This window comes from Myotis yumanensis, unplaced genomic scaffold (genome assembly GCF_028538775.1).
Source record: "Myotis yumanensis isolate MYYU_CA2020_CCGP unplaced genomic scaffold, mMyoYum1.0.hap1 SCAF_22, whole genome shotgun sequence".
Classification (NCBI taxonomy): domain Eukaryota; kingdom Metazoa; phylum Chordata; class Mammalia; order Chiroptera; family Vespertilionidae; genus Myotis; species Myotis yumanensis.
The window spans coordinates 14829936-14849732 of NW_027223773.1; the positions used below are offsets into that span (position 1 = coordinate 14829936).

At 40.3% G+C, this 19797-nt stretch overlaps 1 protein-coding gene across 11 annotated transcripts in view; it reads left to right on the forward strand.

Annotated features, from left to right (window-relative positions):
* The window catches only part of CDC42BPA (CDC42 binding protein kinase alpha), a 189121-nt gene that overhangs the window by 94915 nt on the left and 74409 nt on the right, over positions 1-19797 (forward strand). For all 11 annotated transcript variants that reach the window (XM_070401243.1, XM_070401236.1, XM_070401237.1 and 8 more), the window contains exons 9-12: positions 909-988; positions 3557-3723; positions 12497-12619; positions 17609-17742. In XM_070401243.1, the coding sequence (XP_070257344.1) occupies positions 909-988; positions 3557-3723; positions 12497-12619; positions 17609-17742 (504 nt within the window). The remainder of the gene's footprint in view (positions 1-908; positions 989-3556; positions 3724-12496; positions 12620-17608; positions 17743-19797) is intronic.

Here is a 19797-nt window from a genome sequence, read left to right on the forward strand (position 1 = left end):
GTTAATGAACACTGGACTCACAGCCAACAGCTCTGTAACTCATGTCTGAACGAAGCTTATCTAACACATTTTTTGGTGAGACTCATCACACAGCCTTCTTGCTTAGGAACAAAAGACGGCACTTGAGTACTATGCTTGGGGGCCAGTTTAACAGCAAAAGCACCCATAAAAGGCACAAAAACGTGAAAAGCATGGTGCACTTAGGCCCTGCAAAGAACACTTGTTTACAGTCCGAGGGATGAAGTGAGAAGGCGAGCATCCCTTGTTCAGTTCCAGCTGGGAACGTACGTGTAGGGAAACCTGGACTTTCCTTTGCTCGTACACGTCTGCCAAAGCAGCGGTCGCCAGCTGGTGGTCCGTGAGGTCCGAAAGGTTGGCGACCGCTGTGCTAAAGTGCTGCGAATATTGATTGGGTTACAGATAGATTTTAGTGACCAGGCAAATTTGCAAATATGGACCTCATGAAAAATGACTGTATTCAATATCAGACTTTATTTTCATTTTACTAGAATTTTACAATAGCAGTGTTTATGGTCTAAATCAGGGGTGGGCAAACTTTTTGACTCGAGGGCCACAATGGGTTCTTAAACTGGACCGGAGGGCCGGAACAAAAGCATGGATGGAGTGTTTGTGTGAACTAATATAAATTCAAACTAAACATCATTACATAAAAGGGTACGGTCTTTTTTTTTTTTTAGTTTTATTCATTTCAAACGGGCCGGATCCGGCCCGTGGGCCGTAGTTTGCCCACGGCTGGTCTAAATATTATGTCGCCTAAATATCTGTTCCAAACTTTTCAGTGTTTCTAAATTGAACAGTCACACATTGCCTATTGACAGTTAATATTTATAGTCCAACCTACAGGTCATAGTTCTTTATTTCTTACCAGAAGTTTCTATCTCCTGTAGGAAACGATGCCCCCACCAACACACACTGCATTTTCTGGCCACCACCTGCCATTCGTTGGTTTTACCTATACTAGTAGCTGGTAAGTTTGAAAAGTTAACATAATTTGGACAATTTAAAGCAAATTAAAATGAATTGTTTAAAAATGTATAATGTATAAAACAACTTTGTAAATGAAAAATTTAAAAATGGTGAAGCTACTGCTGGAATAAGTTAAATATTTCAAAAGGAAAAGAACATAGAAGAATCATAACTCATTTTGGAGGAGAAATAATAGAACAGTTAGCCCAGAAATCTAACTATTAACAATGGGGCAGGAATTAGAGGAGTCCCCTTGCTATTGAATAAATTTTCTCTAGGTGTCAAGAGTCAGCACTTTCAACTCATTAATCCTGACCATCTTTGCACTGACCCTCATTCCATTCGCATCTTCTTTTTACTCCTTACCCAGTTTACATTTCAAGGACAATAATTATCATCACCCCTTATAAACGCTCCCTCAATTCCTTAATTATCTCATTTTGTTACACTAATTTTGCTAAGTTGACATTCATTATTACTACCTGTACCTGTGCAGTTCAGTGTCCAGAAAAAAAATCTGTGACCATTCTTACTGGTCTCACTTTAAGGTCATGATTACCAACCTCCAGCTGCATGGCAACCTCCCTTCTTACTGCATGGCACATGTGCTGTGTTACCCTAGAGTAGCCCCTCTTCCACTCCCTTAGGTGTCTATTTCACATGGCAGACGTTCCTCTAAAACCCCTGACATCCGCACTCTCAGCTGGCGATCTCTCTTCTCTTTGACTAAGAGGTTGAAGCGAACAGTAGATAACTTCCGTAGCTCCCATCACATTTACCACCTACATACCTCTGGACCCTTATATTCTTCTTTCTAGGCATGGACCATGAGTCCCTTCCGTCCCCTCTTGCTTGCTGTTAAAAGTTTTTCCCTTTCTGTGTCATTGGCATGATCAGAGCATTCACATGAGCCCATAGACATGCAGGTTTTCTCTCCCATCTTAAAGCAGAGTGTAACGTGTCTTCATACCACTTTCTTTACCCTGCCACTAACCATTTCTCAGCTCCACATTATAGCAAAATTACTTACAGCTGTTGTCTATATTTTGTGATTTTTTTTCTCATTCTATTCTTTCTGACACCAGCCCAATCAACTTTGCAAGCTGCTTTTGTTGATGTCACCACCGACCTCCATGTTGCTAAATTTAATGATCATTTCTTTTTTTTAAATATGTTTTTATTGATTTTAGAGAGAGAGGAAGGGAGAGGGATAGAGAGAGAAACATTGATCAGCTGCCTCCTCCACGCCCTCCACTAGGGGATTGAGCCTGCAACCCGGGCATGTGCCCTGACCGGGAATCGAACCGGGGCCTCTTGGTCAGGGTTTGAAGCTCAACCACGGAGCCATACCAGCCGGGCTAATGATAATTTCTTGGTCTTAGTTGCTCAGTCTCATCTTATTTGTCATGTTTCCTTCCCATTAAAACACACTCTTCTCTTAGCTTCCAGGGCACTTGCCTGATTTGTCCTTATCTTTCTGGCCACACCCTCTCAGTCCCCTTGTCCCATAGCTTCATCTTTGGATCTTTTCCACTGATACTTGGGTACTCTCTCAAGTACTTATGATGCTCCTACTGTGTACCTCCAGCCTGAGACCTCTTTCCTCTCTTCTATTTAAAATCTCTTAACCACCTACTTCAAATGTTCACAACTTTGATTGTTATTTTCTCTGAACCTGTCTGAGTGGTCCTGCTAAAAGTTAAGTCAGAACATGTCATTCCCCCCTTTAGGACTGTCCCCACCTCTGGTTACTTTATATCTTAACTCCAAATCTTACCTGATTGTGTCTACGCCTGCTATTCCCCTGCTCATTCCACTCCAGCCACACAGGTCTCCTTCCTGGCCCAGGAACATGCCAGTCATCCTCTTGTTTCAGGGCTTTTGCTCTTCTATTCCACGTACCTAGAATACTTCTCCCAATATTCCTAGAGTCCCTCTCTCTCTCTCTGAACTTTATTCAGAGTTACTTTCTGAGTGATGACTTTCCTGACCACTTTACCTAAATTTTTGTTTTCTCCCGCTCAGACCTTCATTTCTTCCCTTCCTGCTCTTGTTTTCTCCTTAGCATTTAACATGATCTAATGTACTGAATATTTTACTTATTTACCCGTTTATTTTTGTCCCTGGAATATAAGCTCCACATTGGGCAAGTTTTGTTTTGCTCACTGCTGCGTGTCCAGGACTTCAAATCGTTTTTTTTTTTTTCTAATTGCATTGCATTAAAGAAAGCATTTCACCTTTGAATTCCCAATTCCAGTGAAGGGGCCCATGGTTGGTGCTTTTGACTAGTAATTCACATGGATGGTTACATCGTTTCAAGCTACCAATAACCCTTCAGCAAACGTCATTTTATAATTTTTTGTTTATTAAAAGAAATACAGGGTAATTTGGGCAATTTAAGTTTTCATTTTTAAAAATGCTTCTAAAAAGTTGTTTATGCTGATTTTGCAAAAAAAAGTGTTTTACGGTCATTCTAGACGGCTAACTGTAACTAGATGTTCAAATCCATGTTTCACAAGGTTACCGAGTTGTTGTTCGGTGTGATCTCACTTTGTTTTCTTTTCTCCAGTGTTCTTTCTGACCGGAGCTGTTTAAGAGTGACAGCTGCTCCCACGTCCCTGGATCTTGATGCTAATGTTCAGAGGACTCTTGACAACAACTTGGCCACCGAAGCTTATGAAAGAAGGATCAAACGCCTTGAACAGGAGAAGCTTGAACTTAGTAGAAAGCTTCAAGGTAAATATAGTTTAAAGATAACATTTTTCCTTTTTTGAGGTGGACTCACAGTGTTAGGAACTGTGCATTATAAGTGGTGGTTTTATCTTGAAAAAAGTTTTTTATTAAGTAGAAAAAAATTAAGTTGTTGAAATTTATGCAGAATACAGTATAATATTTATGTAAAGGCACAAAATTAACAATAAACAAAATGGCATTTGTTTCCACAGGTGTATGTATGTACATGTATAAACACATGTACACACACTATAAAAATGTGTGGGAATAAATGTCTCTAGGAAGAGGAAAATGGGACTACTAGGAAAAAAGAAACCCTTCTCATCCTAGAAAAACATGTTATATTGCTTTTCCTATTCTATTTTCTCGGCCTTTAAAACTTCTAGCTCTTAGCAAACTATCATTCTCTACAACATGAGTAGTGTGTAATATTTGATGATTTTAAAATGCACCTTGGTGCTCTGGCTGGTGTTGTTCAGTAGTTAGAGCGTCAGCGCAGGGACTGAAGGGTTCTGTTCCTGGTCAAGGCCTTGTACCTAAGTTGCAGGTTTGCTCCCTGCCCCTGCCAGGGTGCATGCAGGAAGCAACCAGTTGATGTGACTCTTTCACATTGATGTTTCTCTCTCTCTTCCCCAACCTCCTTTCACTCTCTCTGAGAAGCAATGGAAAAAATATCCTCAGATGTGGATTAACAAAGAAAAATAAGATGCATGTTGGTGAAGCTTTTAATATTCTTACTTCTTGGTCTCAATTCCTTACCTTCGATGATTTTGTCTTCCAACTCTACCTCATCCACTCTTTCTCGTGATAGTAGGGTATTTTGAGATTACCGTATCTAAAATTATTAAGTTCTACTTCAAGCAAACCTCACATAATCTCTTGCTTGTAATTTTCTAGTGAACTCCCTCTGGTGACTTCACTCCAATATTCCTTTACTTCCACCATCACCTGTGTTGTCTGGAAAACCCTGGTGGGGCTCAGGCTGCCTGTCACTGTGTCCAATAACAAAGGCAGGTTGAATCCTATAGGTGTTTATTGAGAAGGCCAGCCACCCAAGAAGACAGAGTGCTTACAAGCATTCAGACCCTGTCTTACAGCAGGTGCAAGGGACAGGACTATAAAGGGGAAGGGGCCTAGGTGGAGGCGGGGACAGAATGCAGCTACGGGCAGCCTTGGAGGTCCGCAGACGTCAGCTGTTGTCCTTCAATGAGATGATGTTGATGGGATGATGTTTTGATTCCTGATGGGTCGGTCTGACCCTGCTTATTGGTTCCACTTACTGGATTCACAGCTGAGTCACCACCTCAGTCCCTTCACACAGGCCTTGAAAAGGAAACTTAAGAAAACTTAACCACCTATTCAGATAAGTATACATGTTCTAAGATTTAAAATAATATGATTCTTTTTCAGGTTAATTCGGGTGCTTTATCTATCAGATTATAAGTCCCCCTGTCACCTACAATTCTATCCCTCCGCCACGGCTCCTTTTCTGCCCTCAGTTCTCATGCTCTGTCATCTGTCATCTGTCATCATACCCTTCCTTATACCCTCAAGCCTATTGCCCTCTTTTAGTTTGTCAGATGCCTGTGGTAGAACCCCAGTCCTGTTACATACACTGTAACTGCGCTGAAGGTAGTTTACTTAAAACACACAACATGCTGACTACTTCACATTCATGAACACTGATCTCAAATTGAGTCTTAATCCTGCCCAGTAGTCCTACTTTTTCCTTAGCCCATTGTCCTGCCCTGTGTTGCAAAAGCCAACAATCATTTCCCAGTGGTCATCTTGTCACCCTCTTGATCACTCCCCCCTCTGAATAGCTCTTTCTGCTTTTGGCTTGTGGGGCACTTTAATCTCCTGGTTGTCTTTTTCTTAAAAGCCAGTTATTCTCAGTCTCATTTGCTGATGTCTCCTTCACTCTTTGATGACTAGATGTTAGAATCCTCCAGAATCCTCCATGATTTGAGTTGTTCTGACTAAAGCCTTAGAGTTATCTTTAACCCTCTCACTCTCACACCTCATGTCTGACCTGTCAGCAGAGCAGGGCAGCTTTGCCACTACAGTCCGCCTGGAATCTGCTGGCCACGCCCTATGGTGTTGCCACCTGTTTCAAATCATCGTCAGCTCTCACCTGTATTCCTGCAATAGCTTCCTAACTGTTCCTTCCTTGCTCTCTCTCAAACTCATTTCACATACAATCCAGCTGGTACTCCCCTTTCTGGCTGCATCCCTTACTCCTGTCTCCTTTGTTCTTTCTATTCTGGCCACCCTGGTTTCCTGGCTCTTCTCTCCACGAACTAGGCACATCCCCACCTTGTCCTGCCATCAGTGTTCTTCCTGTGGTGTGCACATGAACACACGTGATTCATCCCCTTACCTCCTGCAGGCTCTACTTGAATGCTACCTCCCAGTGAGTTCTTTCCTGACCATTCTATTGAAAATGGAATCTCCCTTCATTCCCAGCACTCACTCACCCCCTTTGCTGCTTTATTTTCTCCAACATACAGGATGTAACCTGCAATGTATTCTACTTAATTTGTTTCGTGGCATCAAACGAAATAGTGTGTATATAAATAGTCTGTTGGGGTCCAGCCCCAGCAGGTCCAGGGATTCCCAAAGGTGTGGCCGGAGTTGGCGAAGAAGGAATGACACGGAGACAGCGTTCAGTTGATTAGCATAGCCAGGTTCTCGCCAGGTTCTCTCTCTATTCTGTTACATCTGTATTTATACCATTTGATTTTAATCCTATTCATTCTATTCCAAAGGTTAGGGCTTTCGTTATCTCCATTCCAAGGTCACTACTCTACTCTTCTGTTAAGCTACAAGGAAGTAACTGAAGGAGATTATCCTAAGTAAAGATTATGTAGTTTAAGCATGATTATTCATAGTTAAGGTGATTAACTACCTGCCTGGCACTTAGTTAAGAGGTTTTACTGATTTATTCCCTTCCTTAGTCCCGTTAAGCCCTAACTCCAGGGAAAAATCCCCACCTGGGGAAACAACCTTTCTCGGAGAGGTGACCTTGGTTAAAACACATAGCGCTAAGAAGGGGAGCAAACATATTAAGAACAGTATGCCATATACACCAGGTCCCTTGAAACATATGCTGTGCCGATGTTTCTTCCCTACAGCGACTGTTAGGCGAACGTGATAACCCTACAGCGACTGTGTCAAGCAGCAAGGATGGACCGGCTTCCGGCAATAGTCAAAAAAGTTGTAGCTATTAAAAGAGAAAGTTTTACAATAATAAAATTTTGCTTTTATGCTTTGGAGGCCCAGTAGAGAGAGACTCTGTAGACATCAATAGAACAGACAATTTTTTGTTTTTTCAATATGTTGCTGCATGTAAATTACTCTCCCTTTTCATGCAAGTTAGTTTTTATTTTTTATTAGATATATTTGACCTATAACATTGAATAAATTTAAGGTGTATAGTGTTAACTTGGTACATTTAGTTATTGTAATACAATTTCTGTTGTGATATTTAGCACCTCTATCATATTACATACTTATAGTATAAAAATACAGTACTATATTATTAATACTCTGCATTAGCTCTCTATGGCTTATTTACTACTTGTTGCAAGTTTGTATCCTTAAACACCATCAATCTTACCCTCCATCCCCACACCCTAGTAACCGCTACTTTACCCTATTCTTTATGAGTGTGACCTTTTTGAATTTCACATAAAAGTGACATCATACAGTCCTTTATTTTCTCAGTCTGACTTATCTCAACTTAGCATAATGTCCTTGCGGTCCAGCCATGTTGTCGCAGATGACAGGATATCTTCCTTTCTCGTGGCTGAATAATATTCCGTTGTGTGTGTACCACATCTTATCCATCTGTTCATTGATGTGCATGTAGGTGATTCCATATCATGCTTCATCCTTTATCCTTGCCCTTTGCGCCTCTATGGGCCTTTAAGGTTGAAATGAGTCTCCTGCAGGCAGCATCTAGTTGCCTCTTGTTTTCTAATCCAGCCAGCCACTCTGTGCCTTTTGATTGGTGAGTTCAGTCCATTCACATTCATGGTGATTATTGATATGTAAGGACTTACTACTATTATTTTATCCTTTTTCCTTCTGGTGATTTTGAATCTCCATTCCCCCCTCTTTCCTTCTGTTTCTGTTCACCTTTGTAAGTTGATGGGTTTCCTTGGTGATATGCTCATTCTCCCCTCACCCCCTTTTTTGTTTTGTGTCAGTGCTCTATAGTTTTGCTTTGTGATTACCATGAGGTTTACATAAAACATCTCATAGATAAAATAGTCCTTTTTACCCTCATTCATCTACAAAGGTTCTGTCCTTTTACTCCTCCCTTTTTATATTTTTGATGTCACAAATTATTTCTCTTTGGTGCGAATTTGTTACCAAATAGTAGTAGCTATAGTTAATTTCCAATGCTTTTGTCCTTCAGCATTTGCTATAATTAAGTGTTTAACACTAATCTAAAATAGAGTTTGTTTTCTACTTCTGACTGTCTGTCACCTTAATCTTCTCATTTTAGCTTGAAGAGGCCATTTCAGCATTTCTTGTCAGGCAGATGTGGCAGTGATCGCACTCAGCGTTTGTTTCTCTGGGAAAACTGTTATTTCTCCTTAATGTAGATAGAGTATTCCTGGCTGGCAGTTTGTACCTTTCAGTACTTTCAGTATGTGATTCCACCTTCTCCTGAACTGTAGAATTTCCTGAGAAATATGCTGATAGCCTAATGGGGTTCCTTTGTAGTTTACTTCTTTTTCCCCCTAGTTGTCCTTAAAATTAGGTCTTTGTCATTGACTTTGATAATTTATTTAATGTGTGTTAAAGGGTTTTTTTAAATTTTATATTTTTATTAATTTCAGAGAGGAAGGGAGAGGGAGAGAGAGATAGAAACATCAGTGATGAGAGAGAATCATTAATCGGCTGCCTCCTGCATGCCCCCCATTGGGGAACGAGCTGGCAACCAAGGCATGTGCCCTGACCGGGAATCGAACTGTGACCTGCTTCATAGGTTGATGCTCAACCACTGAGCCATGCTGGCCAGCCAGGCTCGAAGGTCTTTTTGTATTGAGATAGTAAAGTATTCTATCAGCTTTGTGGACTTGCATGTCTAGTTCTTTTTCCCATGCTTGGTAAGTTCTTATCTACTATTTCTTTAATTAAATTCTCTCTTCCGCCATCCCCCCGGACTTCGGGTATACCCATTATTCATATATTGGCTTCTCTGATGGAGCCAGATAACTATTACAGGTTTTCTTCACTTTTTAAAATATTAATTCTCTCTTTTCCACCTGAGTCATTTCTAATACCTATCATACAGAGTGCTATTCTCTCTTCCATGTGGTTTACTCTATTTCCAGCACTTTCTAATGCATTCTTCATCTCATTTATTGAGTTCTTCAGCTCCAGAATTTTTCCTTGTTTTTTTAATTTAAACCTCTTTGGGAAATTACTTATTCTGTTCATTTTTATTCCAGAGTTCACTGAATTGCCTTTCTGAGTTTTCTTTTAGTTTTTTCAATTTCTTCATAACAGCTATTTTGAATTCTTTATCAGATTTCAGCATTCCATGTCTTTGAGTTTGGTTGCTGGAGAATTGTCATTTTCTTTTTGTATTAACTGTGCTCTTTCAGTGTTTCATGAAAAATGTGCCTCTGTCATCACATTTAAAGAAGCAAATCTCTTTCCTATTTAGGTAAGGCTTGGTGTACTTTGGTTCTAACAGCTCAATAGCTTGGCAACCAGAAGCCCTTCTTTTGTTTTCCAGAAAGTGGCGATAGCACACGTTTTTGGTTTGTCTGAAAGTTACTGACTTACAACTTTGATTATGCTTAAATGTGCTGGTGGCAGGGCGGGGCGAGGTGTGTGCTTAACACCTGGGGCTTGGGGTGTGCTCACTGCCTGGTGAGGGGATCCTCAAGGTGGGGAGCCCCAGGGGTCTCTGGGCCACAGCAGGACATTTGCTTCTCTGTCTGCCTTCTTCCCTCTCCTCTGCCTCCCAGTCCCCGAGGTCTCTCCTCTGGAAGCAGGTGCTGAAGAGCACAGGCTCCTCGGCTGCAGCCTCCTGGGGGCCAGGCCCACTTTTACTTTCCACCTCGTCTGCTAGAACGGTCTCTGCTGCCCCCTGGAGTCACCTCTGCTGTGACTCCCGGGGCTCTGTAGCCTCCTGCTAGGTCAAACCCACCACTCTGGATCCGCAGTTGGATGGATCCTGGGGGATCCTGCAGTGCCGTGCAGAGGCACTTTTGTTTAGGTATGGGTGTCCAATTAATTGTAAGTTGGAAGAGATAGAAAAGAGGAATGGCCATGTCACCGTGACGCTGTCACCCTGTTTTGGTTTTTAAATGGTGTTATGCATATAGCAAGGTGAGCAGGTACTCTCTTTTTAAGTGGAAGCCCCGTAAATGTTTATATATGTGTACATTCATGTGTACACCCCAGTCAATGTATAAAGTATTTGTAGTGCAGCATGAAGTTCCCTCGTGCCTCTTGCCAGTCTGTTTTCCCCCCACACTGAAGTAAATGCTGTTTTAATTCTTTTCACTCGTATTAATTTTACCTGTTCTTGAATTTCATATAAATGGTATCATATAGTATGATCTCTTTTGTATCTGGCTTCAATATGTCCATTGGGCATTTTTATATCTCCCCATTTTCTACTCCCAACTTAGATGTCTTTAAAATAAACAAAGGATGTTCTTTTAAAAACAATAAATACAAAAAGCACCAGTTTTTAGCATGTTTAAACCCAAAGGTGGAGAAACATGTAAGAAATAGTTATTGGGTGTAGATCATGATTAGATGAGCAATATGGTGTATCTTACACCTTTAAGTCAAATTAACAAATATTTATGACAGCTATGCATGATGATGATGATGTTCTCCACACAGATGGCGAAGATTAATTAGAAAAATCTCTGTCCTCTGTAGGTGACAGTTTTTTGGAGATAAATATATATATAGTATATTTAAGTAATAATATGTTATATAAGTAACGAGTTATATAAAGCAGTATATAAATAAATGCAGTCATGCACAGGAATGCCATTTCAGTAAACAATGGGCCAACATGGTGATACCATAAGATTATAATGGAACTGAAAAATTCCTATGGCTTAGTGACATCATAACTGTCAGACAGTTGCCGAGCACCACGTTACCTGTTTATGGTGATGCTGGTGTAACAGATCTGCTGTGCTGCCAGTCATATAAAAGTACAGCACATACAATTACATTAGTCTGCTGTCTAGGTGTGTGTAAGTGCACTCGATGGCATTCACATGATGAAATTGCCTAACTGCATTTCTCAGAACAGTGTTGTTAAACGGTGCGTGACTAATGCAGAGCGATTAGCAATGACCTGTACTAACAACGTTTGTGGTAAGGTAGGGCCTTACTGTTAGGATCCCTCCATAAGGCAGCAGCAGAATGACTATTTAGGACAAGAGTCATTTCATTTCTGACATAAGTGGTTTTAAAGTTTTTCCCATATCTTTGATACTATCTGGGAGTAAGACTCAATAGAGTGAAGGCTTCTTTAATACCTTGCATCCTCTCATTAGAACCACAAGATAAATAATCTCTATTTTAACTAAACTGATGAGCCAAAGTCACTTGTAAGTGGGCCTCTCAACTTTCATGCATAAAAATTGGAAGGCCAGCAGTTCTACATCTTGTATATTAACACCCCCAAGACCTTCCCTCATACGCCAGTCTCAGTTTTTCATATATCATCTGACAGAGCATTTACCAAATGGTGCCACTGTCCTACATACAGGTGGGCAAAAGTAGGGTTACTGTTGTGAATACACAAAACACAGTTTATTCTTGTGTTATTATTTCCTAATTAATGTATAATTGTCCATACAAACAAATGTAAACCTACTTTTACCCTACCCTGTATCCTATATAATAAAAGCCTAATATGTTAAGTGTTCAGTCGTCCAGTTGCCATTCAACCAATCAAAGCATAATATGCTAATGATATGCTAAGGCTGCTCAACCGCTTGCTGTGGTGTGCACTGACCACCAGGGGACAGATGCTCCGACCGGTAGTTAGCTTGCTGCTGGGGTCCGGCATGATTGGGACTGAGCGCTATGGGCCGGACATACCCTGGAGCCCTTCCATGGTCCCTCCCCGGTTGGCCAACCTTCTGCGTCCCTCCCTGGCCCTGATCATGCAGTGGTGGGTTCCCTTGGCCTGGCCTGCGCCTTCTTGCAATCTGGGACCCCTCGGGGGATGTGGGGGAGCCGGTTTCAGCCCGACAGCGGAACGACCCATCGCTATGACGTGCACTGACCACCAAGGGGCAGACGCTTAACGCAGGAGCTGCCCCCTGGTGGTCAGTGTGCTCCCAGAGGGGAAGCACTGCTCAGCCAGAAGCCAGGCTCACGGCTGGCAAGCACAGCAGTGGTGGCGGTAGCCTCTCCCGCCTCTGCAGCAGCGCTAAGGATGTCCAACTGACGGCAGAGGGAGCGGGCCTAAGCCGTCAGTTGGACATCCCCTGAGGCCTCCCAGACCGCAAGAGGGCACAGGCCCGGCTGAGGGACCCCCACCCAAGTGCACGAATTCGTGTACCAGGCCTCTGTTATTGTATAAAGACAGATACAGTGGAGTTTCGTGATTTGATTTTAATGTGTTTATGTTCTTATTTTCAATGGATAGATGTTTTGACTAGTAGAATTATATAAGGTTTTCTCTAGAAAGAAGTATATATTGCCATTAGTTTTGAAAATGTAGTGTATGGCCAGCTTTCTTATTTATTGTTTTATTCTCTTTTTTTTAAAGAGTCAACACAGACTGTCCAAGCTCTGCAGTATTCAACTGTTGATGGTCCACTAACAGCAAGCAAAGATTTAGAAATAAAAAGTTTAAAAGAAGAAATTGAAAAACTAAGGAAACAAGTAAGAGGTAAATTTCTGTGATTCACTATTAAGTTTAGTAGACTTTTTAAAATATTCTACTCACACACAAAACATTTATTGAATACTGCATGTGTTACGTGTTATGTGGTATAGGCTATGTGCCAGTGAAGGAAAGCAAATAAGAATGGTTTCTGCTTTCAGGAGCTCACATTTTGGTCTGGGAGCGAGATCAACAAATCGTTTTTGCAATGCATGTGTGCAGGCTATCAGAAAAATAGATGTAGGTGCATGGAGAGTGCCTAGGAGGAGCGCCTCACCCAGATTTCAGTTAACAAAGATGACTTTTTGGAAGACCTATTAGTTTGGAATATTTAATTGGAATTTGTCTGGTAAGGTATATGTATGAGTAGGCGAAAGAGTGTTAGACATGAGGAAGGACAAACAAGGGAATTGCATGTATGCAGGCATGAAGGCATGTGAAATTTTATTTTTTGGTAACTTGTTTTTCAGTGTACTACTGAGATAGATGAAAATTAATTTTGACAATTCTTGATATACCTATTATATCCATTCATTTACTTATTTCATTCATTTAACAAATACTTATTGAGCACCTACTATGTGTACCAGATGTTGTTTTAGGCTCTCGGGATTCTAGAAGGGACAAGAGCTTAAAAAATAGAGCAGAATAAGGGTTGCAAGTGCACGATGAGTTCTATAATTTTAAGTAGGTCCCGGTGTAAGCCTCCTTGAGAAGGCGACACGTGAACAAAAACTTGAAAATGGATAGGGACTTAGCCATGCACTTGCATTGGGAACTTATGTTCCAAGGAGAAGGACCAGCCAGTGCAGGGCCACAGAGTCAGAATGAGCCTCTTGAGATAAAACACAGAGGACAGCATGGCTGGCATAGGATGAGCAGCAGGGAGAAGGAAGGAGGCGAGGTTGGGGAAGTAAAGGGGGCAGAGCGCTTTTGCTTGGTCAGCAGAGTTTTACTGAGTGTTTTAAGAGTTTTGGATTTGTTCTGAGTGAAATAACCTTTCTCAGGGTTTAGAGTCATCCATGATCTCAATGTGGTTAGAGAGAGAGCAGTTTGTTGTATGTTGATAACTTTCTTCTCCCTGTTCATTATGTAATTGTTTTAAGTATTCCTCTTCACATGTTTTAGAAGCACATCAGACAAGTTTATAATGTTTCCTTCCATCATGAAATATAATTTAGAAAACTGTAGAGAAGAAAAAAATTCAATTGTATTTACCATATTTTTATATGCCATGTTCTTCCTTCCTTCCTGAAATTGTTGAGTTCCTTGTTTGCTTTCTGTTTAGAGAGCTTCCTTTAGCCATTTTTAAAAGGTGGGCCTGCTAACAAATTCTTAGTTTTTCTTCATCTGAGAATGTCTTAAATTCCCTCCTCATTCCTAAGATATGTTTTTGCTGGGCATATGATCTAATGTTTCTCTAGTATATTTTATTGATTTTTTACAGAGAGGAAGGGAGAGAGATAGAGAGTTAGAAACATCTATGATAGAGAAACATCAATCAGCTGCCTCCTGCACACTCCCTACTGGGGATGTGCCCACAACCAAGGTACATGCCCTTGACCGGAATCGAACCTGGGACCCTTCAGTCCGCAGGCCGATGCTCTATCCACCGAGCCAAACCAGCCAGGGCTCTCTAGATACTTCTTAAGCAAAACCTTTGTGTAAACACATTTCCCACTGTTAAGGTTTTTATGTCTTTTCTTTACTATGGCAACATTTTCTTTCTTTTTTTTAAATATATTTATTTCAGAGAAGAAGGGAGATAGAAAATCAATGATGAGAGAGATTCATTGATCGGCAGCCTCCTGCATGGCCCTTACTGGGGATGGAGCCTGCAACTTGGGCATGTTCCCTGACTGGGAATCAAATCGTGACCTCCTGGTTCATGGGTACTCACTCACCATTGAGCCACACTGGCCAGGTGGCAACATTTTCCAATATTTTAAAACTCCTAGAGTATTTTAATCCATAGTAATAAAAGCATAATATGCTAATTAGACTGGACGTTCTTCCAGACACAGCCATAGTGGGCGGGGGCCAAGGCAGCCACTGCGGTGGCAGGGGCCAAGCCCCGTGCACGAATTCCATGCATTGGGCCTCTAGTATATTTATAATTATTTACAATTTCACTTTAGTATCTGTTCTCTTCATTATACTCTGACTTTTAAAGGTAGGACAGAGTTTCCTGGTACCATATAATGGACACTTAATACATCTTCTTTAACTATCTGTAGACAAAAAAGAAATTCATACTCTCATTTAATATTTTTATGAGAAAACGAAGAAAATGGATTTTTTTTTTAGTAAAACATTTTTGTAACCTATAATGTGCTTTATAACACCATTCTTTTATTGCCTTGATGTTGGTGGTTTGTGGCTCCATGTACTGTCTCTCCAACCCTAAACTAATTCTTTCCCTCTCTCTGTCTCTCTTCCCTACTCTCTCCTCCTCTCCCCAACTCTCTCTTCTAATTTATGTAGGTAAAGGAGAAATACAGTGAATGGGTAGGACAATAATAGATGTCATATCCACCATGACTAGAAGTAAAACCTCATCTCAGAGGAGTTAGGAATCATTTTAGGAGTAAGAACATAATGGAAAAGCCATGGCATTATGCTCTTGCGGATCGGAGAGTGGTGCTTTGATTGTCGTACTAATCTCCCTCTGGCCCCAGTCTTAGCCCCTTTGCAATTTACAAAATGCAACTTTACATACATTTTCAGAAATTTGAAAAACAACTATACTATCCATAAAAGTATTTAGACTTTCAAAACACCTAAGATGAATAAGCTTTTAGCAAATCTATAACTTTAGGGTACTAGATAGTAGTAAATTACTGAACTTAAGAAATCTTGAACCAATTAGTGTGTGATACACTGATACATTTAACACTCCGGTGTGGGGTGAATTTCCCGCCAAAATATAAGCTGGCGCGGGCAATTATTTAGGTTTCCCGCGCAAAATCAGGGATTTTTATGATACCTATTACCCCAATGAGTATGAAACGGTTCGCATACGCAGGTAGGTATCTTTGTGAACGGCAAACAAACAAATATTTGGTAATACGCAGTTACAATCGGCCCGAGTTTACACGTTTCCCGCACTCCACCGCAAATCTATGAACCGAGTTAAGACGGCTCCCGCGGAGTACGCGCAATTCACGCGAGCCGACTTAACTCGTTTCCCCCACTCCAAGTGTTAAGTGACTTTTTGGCTATAGGACTTGTCTATACAAATGAAATATTTACTCTTTAATTGGACTAAGGTAGTATAAATGCTACTTTATTTACTGAGGCTATAAAACTCAACAATGTACAATCATTTGTGCATTGGTTCTCATACTTTAATTTACAAACAGTGTGATCCTGTGGAAGTGCAGATTCTGATTCAGTGGGTTTGGAGTGGGGCCTGAGACCCTGCATCTCTAACAAGATCCCAGAGGATGCTAGTGCTACTTGTCTGGGGATAACTCTCTGAGTAACAAGGGTGTAAAGAACAGAAACTATCCTGAACAGAATTAGCAAGGAGTATGTTTTGATTTTTCTGTTTAAATGGCTTCAGTTCTTTAAATAGAAACATTTTATACCAATTTATTAAATACTAGAGGCCTGGTGCATGAAAATTCATGCACTTGGTGTGGGGGTCCCTCAGCTCGGCCTGCGCCCTCTCACAGTCCAGGACCCCTCGGGGGATGTCCACCTGCTAGTTTAGGCCCGCTCTCCAGGGGATCGGGCCTAAACTGGAGTCAGACATCCCTCTGGAAGCCCAGGAGCCCTCAAGGGATGTCCTACTGACAGCGGGCCTAAGCCACAGTCGGACATCCTTAGCGCTGCAGAGGAGGCTGGAGAGGCTCCCGCTATGGCCACTGCACTTGTAGCCCTCAGTCCAGCTTGTGGCTGAGTGGAGCTCCCCCTAAGGGAGCACAGTGACCACCAGGGGGCAGCTCCTGCATTGAGCATCTGCCCCCTGGTGGTCAGTGTGCATCATAGCGACCGGTCTTTCCCAGTCATTCCACCATACAGTCAATTTGCGTATTACCCTTTTATTATATAGGATTATTTAAACATATACTAAATATAATTTTATTTTTTTCATAATAAATCTTTTTAACTGGTAATGTTAAACATTATTTAATAATATTACTTTCTGAATCGGGGAGGTTGATGCAAGAATTCTGGTCTCAGATGTGATATTCCTTTAGCAATAGGACCCTCAGCGTGTTCTTCAACTCCCTTGAGCCTCAGTTTTTTCATCTGAAAAATAGAGGAATGGACCTCAATTAGAGGTTTTCAAATACTTACTTTCAGAAATCAGAGTTTAGTCTTCAGTCATCACTAGGGAAACCAAGCTGCATGTTCTAGAACAGGGGTGGGCAAACTTTTTGACTCGAGGGCCACAATGGGTTCTTAAACTGGACCGGAGGGCCGGAACAAAAGCATGGATGGAGTGTTTGTGTGAACTAATATAAATTCAAAGTAAACATCATTACATAAAAGGGTACGGTCTTTTTTTTTTTTTTTTAGTTTTATTCATTTCAAATGGGCCGGATCTGGCCTGCGGGCCGTAGTTTGCCCACGGCTGTTCTAGAACCACAGTATTAGAAGCAAAATCATCTTATAATGACTTGACTAACATCAGCACACTAATGCCAACCAACAGGAGAGGAAAACTTGTCTGTTTTATTTGTTTGGCTGGTTTTGTTCTGTTTTGTTCCTTGTAAGCTTTTAGCTGGTTCTACAGGTGCTGTTTTATTAGAAGCACGGTCTTTTATTCTAATGGATGTGTAAGGCGTTTTGCACATCTTCACACTGGTACCAGCTCTTCCCCATCTTTACAGTGATAAGCATTTAGTTGTCAGAGTCACAGTGAATGTGGTGCCAGGAAGCCTAATACCAATTCAAAATATATTTTTTTAATTTAGTTGTTTTAAACTTTGGTTTTAAGCATTTGCTTTTGAACAAATAGTAAAAGAAACACTGTCTTCTCTTTAGAATCCAGTCAGTTGGAACAACAACTTGAAGAAGCTAATTCAGTGAGGCGAGAACTAGACGATGCTTTTAGACAAATCAAGGCTAATGAAAAACAAATCAAAACATTACAACAAGAAAGAGAAGAATTAAATAAGGTAAAAAATATAGATAGGTTGTTAAAGGCTTTTCTGAATTCTCAATCTTGTTTAATTTGTATACTGAAAGCATTCATATTGAATTGTACTAATATATAGCAGATGTTATCTGTAAAAAGTTGGTTTAAAAATTTAGCAATTATTTTGGTGTATGTCATTTGATTAATGGCTGGTAATGAAAATCTTATATTCTTGAGGCTTTAAAATTCTTAATCTTTTTTTTTCTTTTGGAAAGTTACTAATCAACAGATTTGATTAAAAGTGAATGTTAGTTAAAAAGAAATATGAAGAAATAAGAGAATAGTAAAAATCAGTATGTCGTCTGTGGAAAAATAAAAATAGAGGCGCATTTTCATTATGACTTGCTAATACCAACGTTCCTAAAAGATTATAATAGAAAATTTCTTTAAAAAATATATTTCTTTATTGATTTCAGAGAGGAAGGAAGAGGGAGAGAGAGATAGAAACATCAATGATGAGAGAGAATCATTGATCGGCTGCCTCCTGCACGCCCCCTACTGGGGATCGAGCCCGCAACCCAGGTATGTGCCCTTGGCCAGAATTGAACCTGGGACCCTTCAGTCCGCAGACCGATGCTCTATTCACTGAGCCAAACTGGCTAGGGCAGAAAATTTCTTTAATGCTACTTAAACCACATTCTGTGGGAACTTTGCCTTTCATTGACTTATTTTTTTAAATATTAGAATTAATACTAGCCAATGCAAAAAAGAAATGAGTGGCCTATGATGTAGTAAAAATTGAATTCAATGATGTAGTATATAATAATTGATTAATAGCTAGTAATGAAAAACTACTAAATTATTGTACTTAATTATTATATTATAATTATATATATTAGTTGCCCGTATGGGAGGCAAAAAATCAGTGTACCTCTCTCACATCAATGTTTCTCTCTCTGTGTCTCTCTCTCCCACCTCCCTTCCACTCTCTCTTAAAAAATCAATGGAAAAAATATCCTCGGGTGAGGATGAACAAAACAAATAGAATAATAACTACATGGCTCCCTGCGTGCCAGTTTGTTCTGGGCCAATGCAGTGATTGCTGGGTGGGTAAAGCCCTGCACACAGACAGTCTGCGCTGTGAGTGAGGACCCCGCCTGTGAGTCAGGGTTTGTGTACAGAGGAGAGAAGCAAACGCTTCCTGCTCCCTCGTCTCCACCCAACCGTTTGAACCCTCCTTGGAAACCTAAAGAGAAGGATCAGGACACTGGAATATAAACACCGTCCAGTGGGAAGCTGCCCGGAGTCCCCAGCTTCATAAAGAGGGTAGCTCCCTGGTTCAGGCTCTTCACTGTGTCCAGGAGTTAAAGCTCTTTGGCTTTCTCACCATCTAAATTACTCATAAATTACTCTAAAAGGCTTGCTTAGGTCCCGAGTTTAAGTCAGATTTGCTTAGAAAGGCTTAACTGTGCAAAAACATAAAAATATTTTCTCTATAGCCCCACGTTCTTTTCATCCACAAACATGCTTATCTCTCCAGATCATTAAGTCTTTTTAAATGTTTGTCTGTAAATTTTTATACAGGTCCTGTTTGCTTTTCCTTAAATTTATTATTCTCTGTTTCTTCACATTTTAGATAGTATCTTAAGAAATTACATGTTCTTATTGATAGTGTTGTAGCAATATTGCTTAACTGTTATTAATTGTAATAACATATTTGAGATTCTTTAAAGTTTTCTGCAAATAATGACAGAAATTATTTAAATTTTTTAAATTTTTTAAAAATTTTTATGACTTTTCTTTCTTTCCTTGTCTTACTGTATTAGCTTGGACCTCTAGTACCATGTCAAATAGAAGTGGTACTAGCAGTCATTTCTGTCTTATTCCTGATTTCAAAGAAAATGCTTTTAATATTTCACCACTAATAATAATGTTTCTCTATGTTTTTGTTAACTCTTTTGTTCCTATTTTGCTAACCATTTTTATCAAAAATGAGTATTGATACGATTGTTTTCCTTTAATAAATTGGTGTGCTGAATTATATTTACAGACTTTTTAAATGTTAAACCACTTCTTCATTTGTGGGTTAAACAGA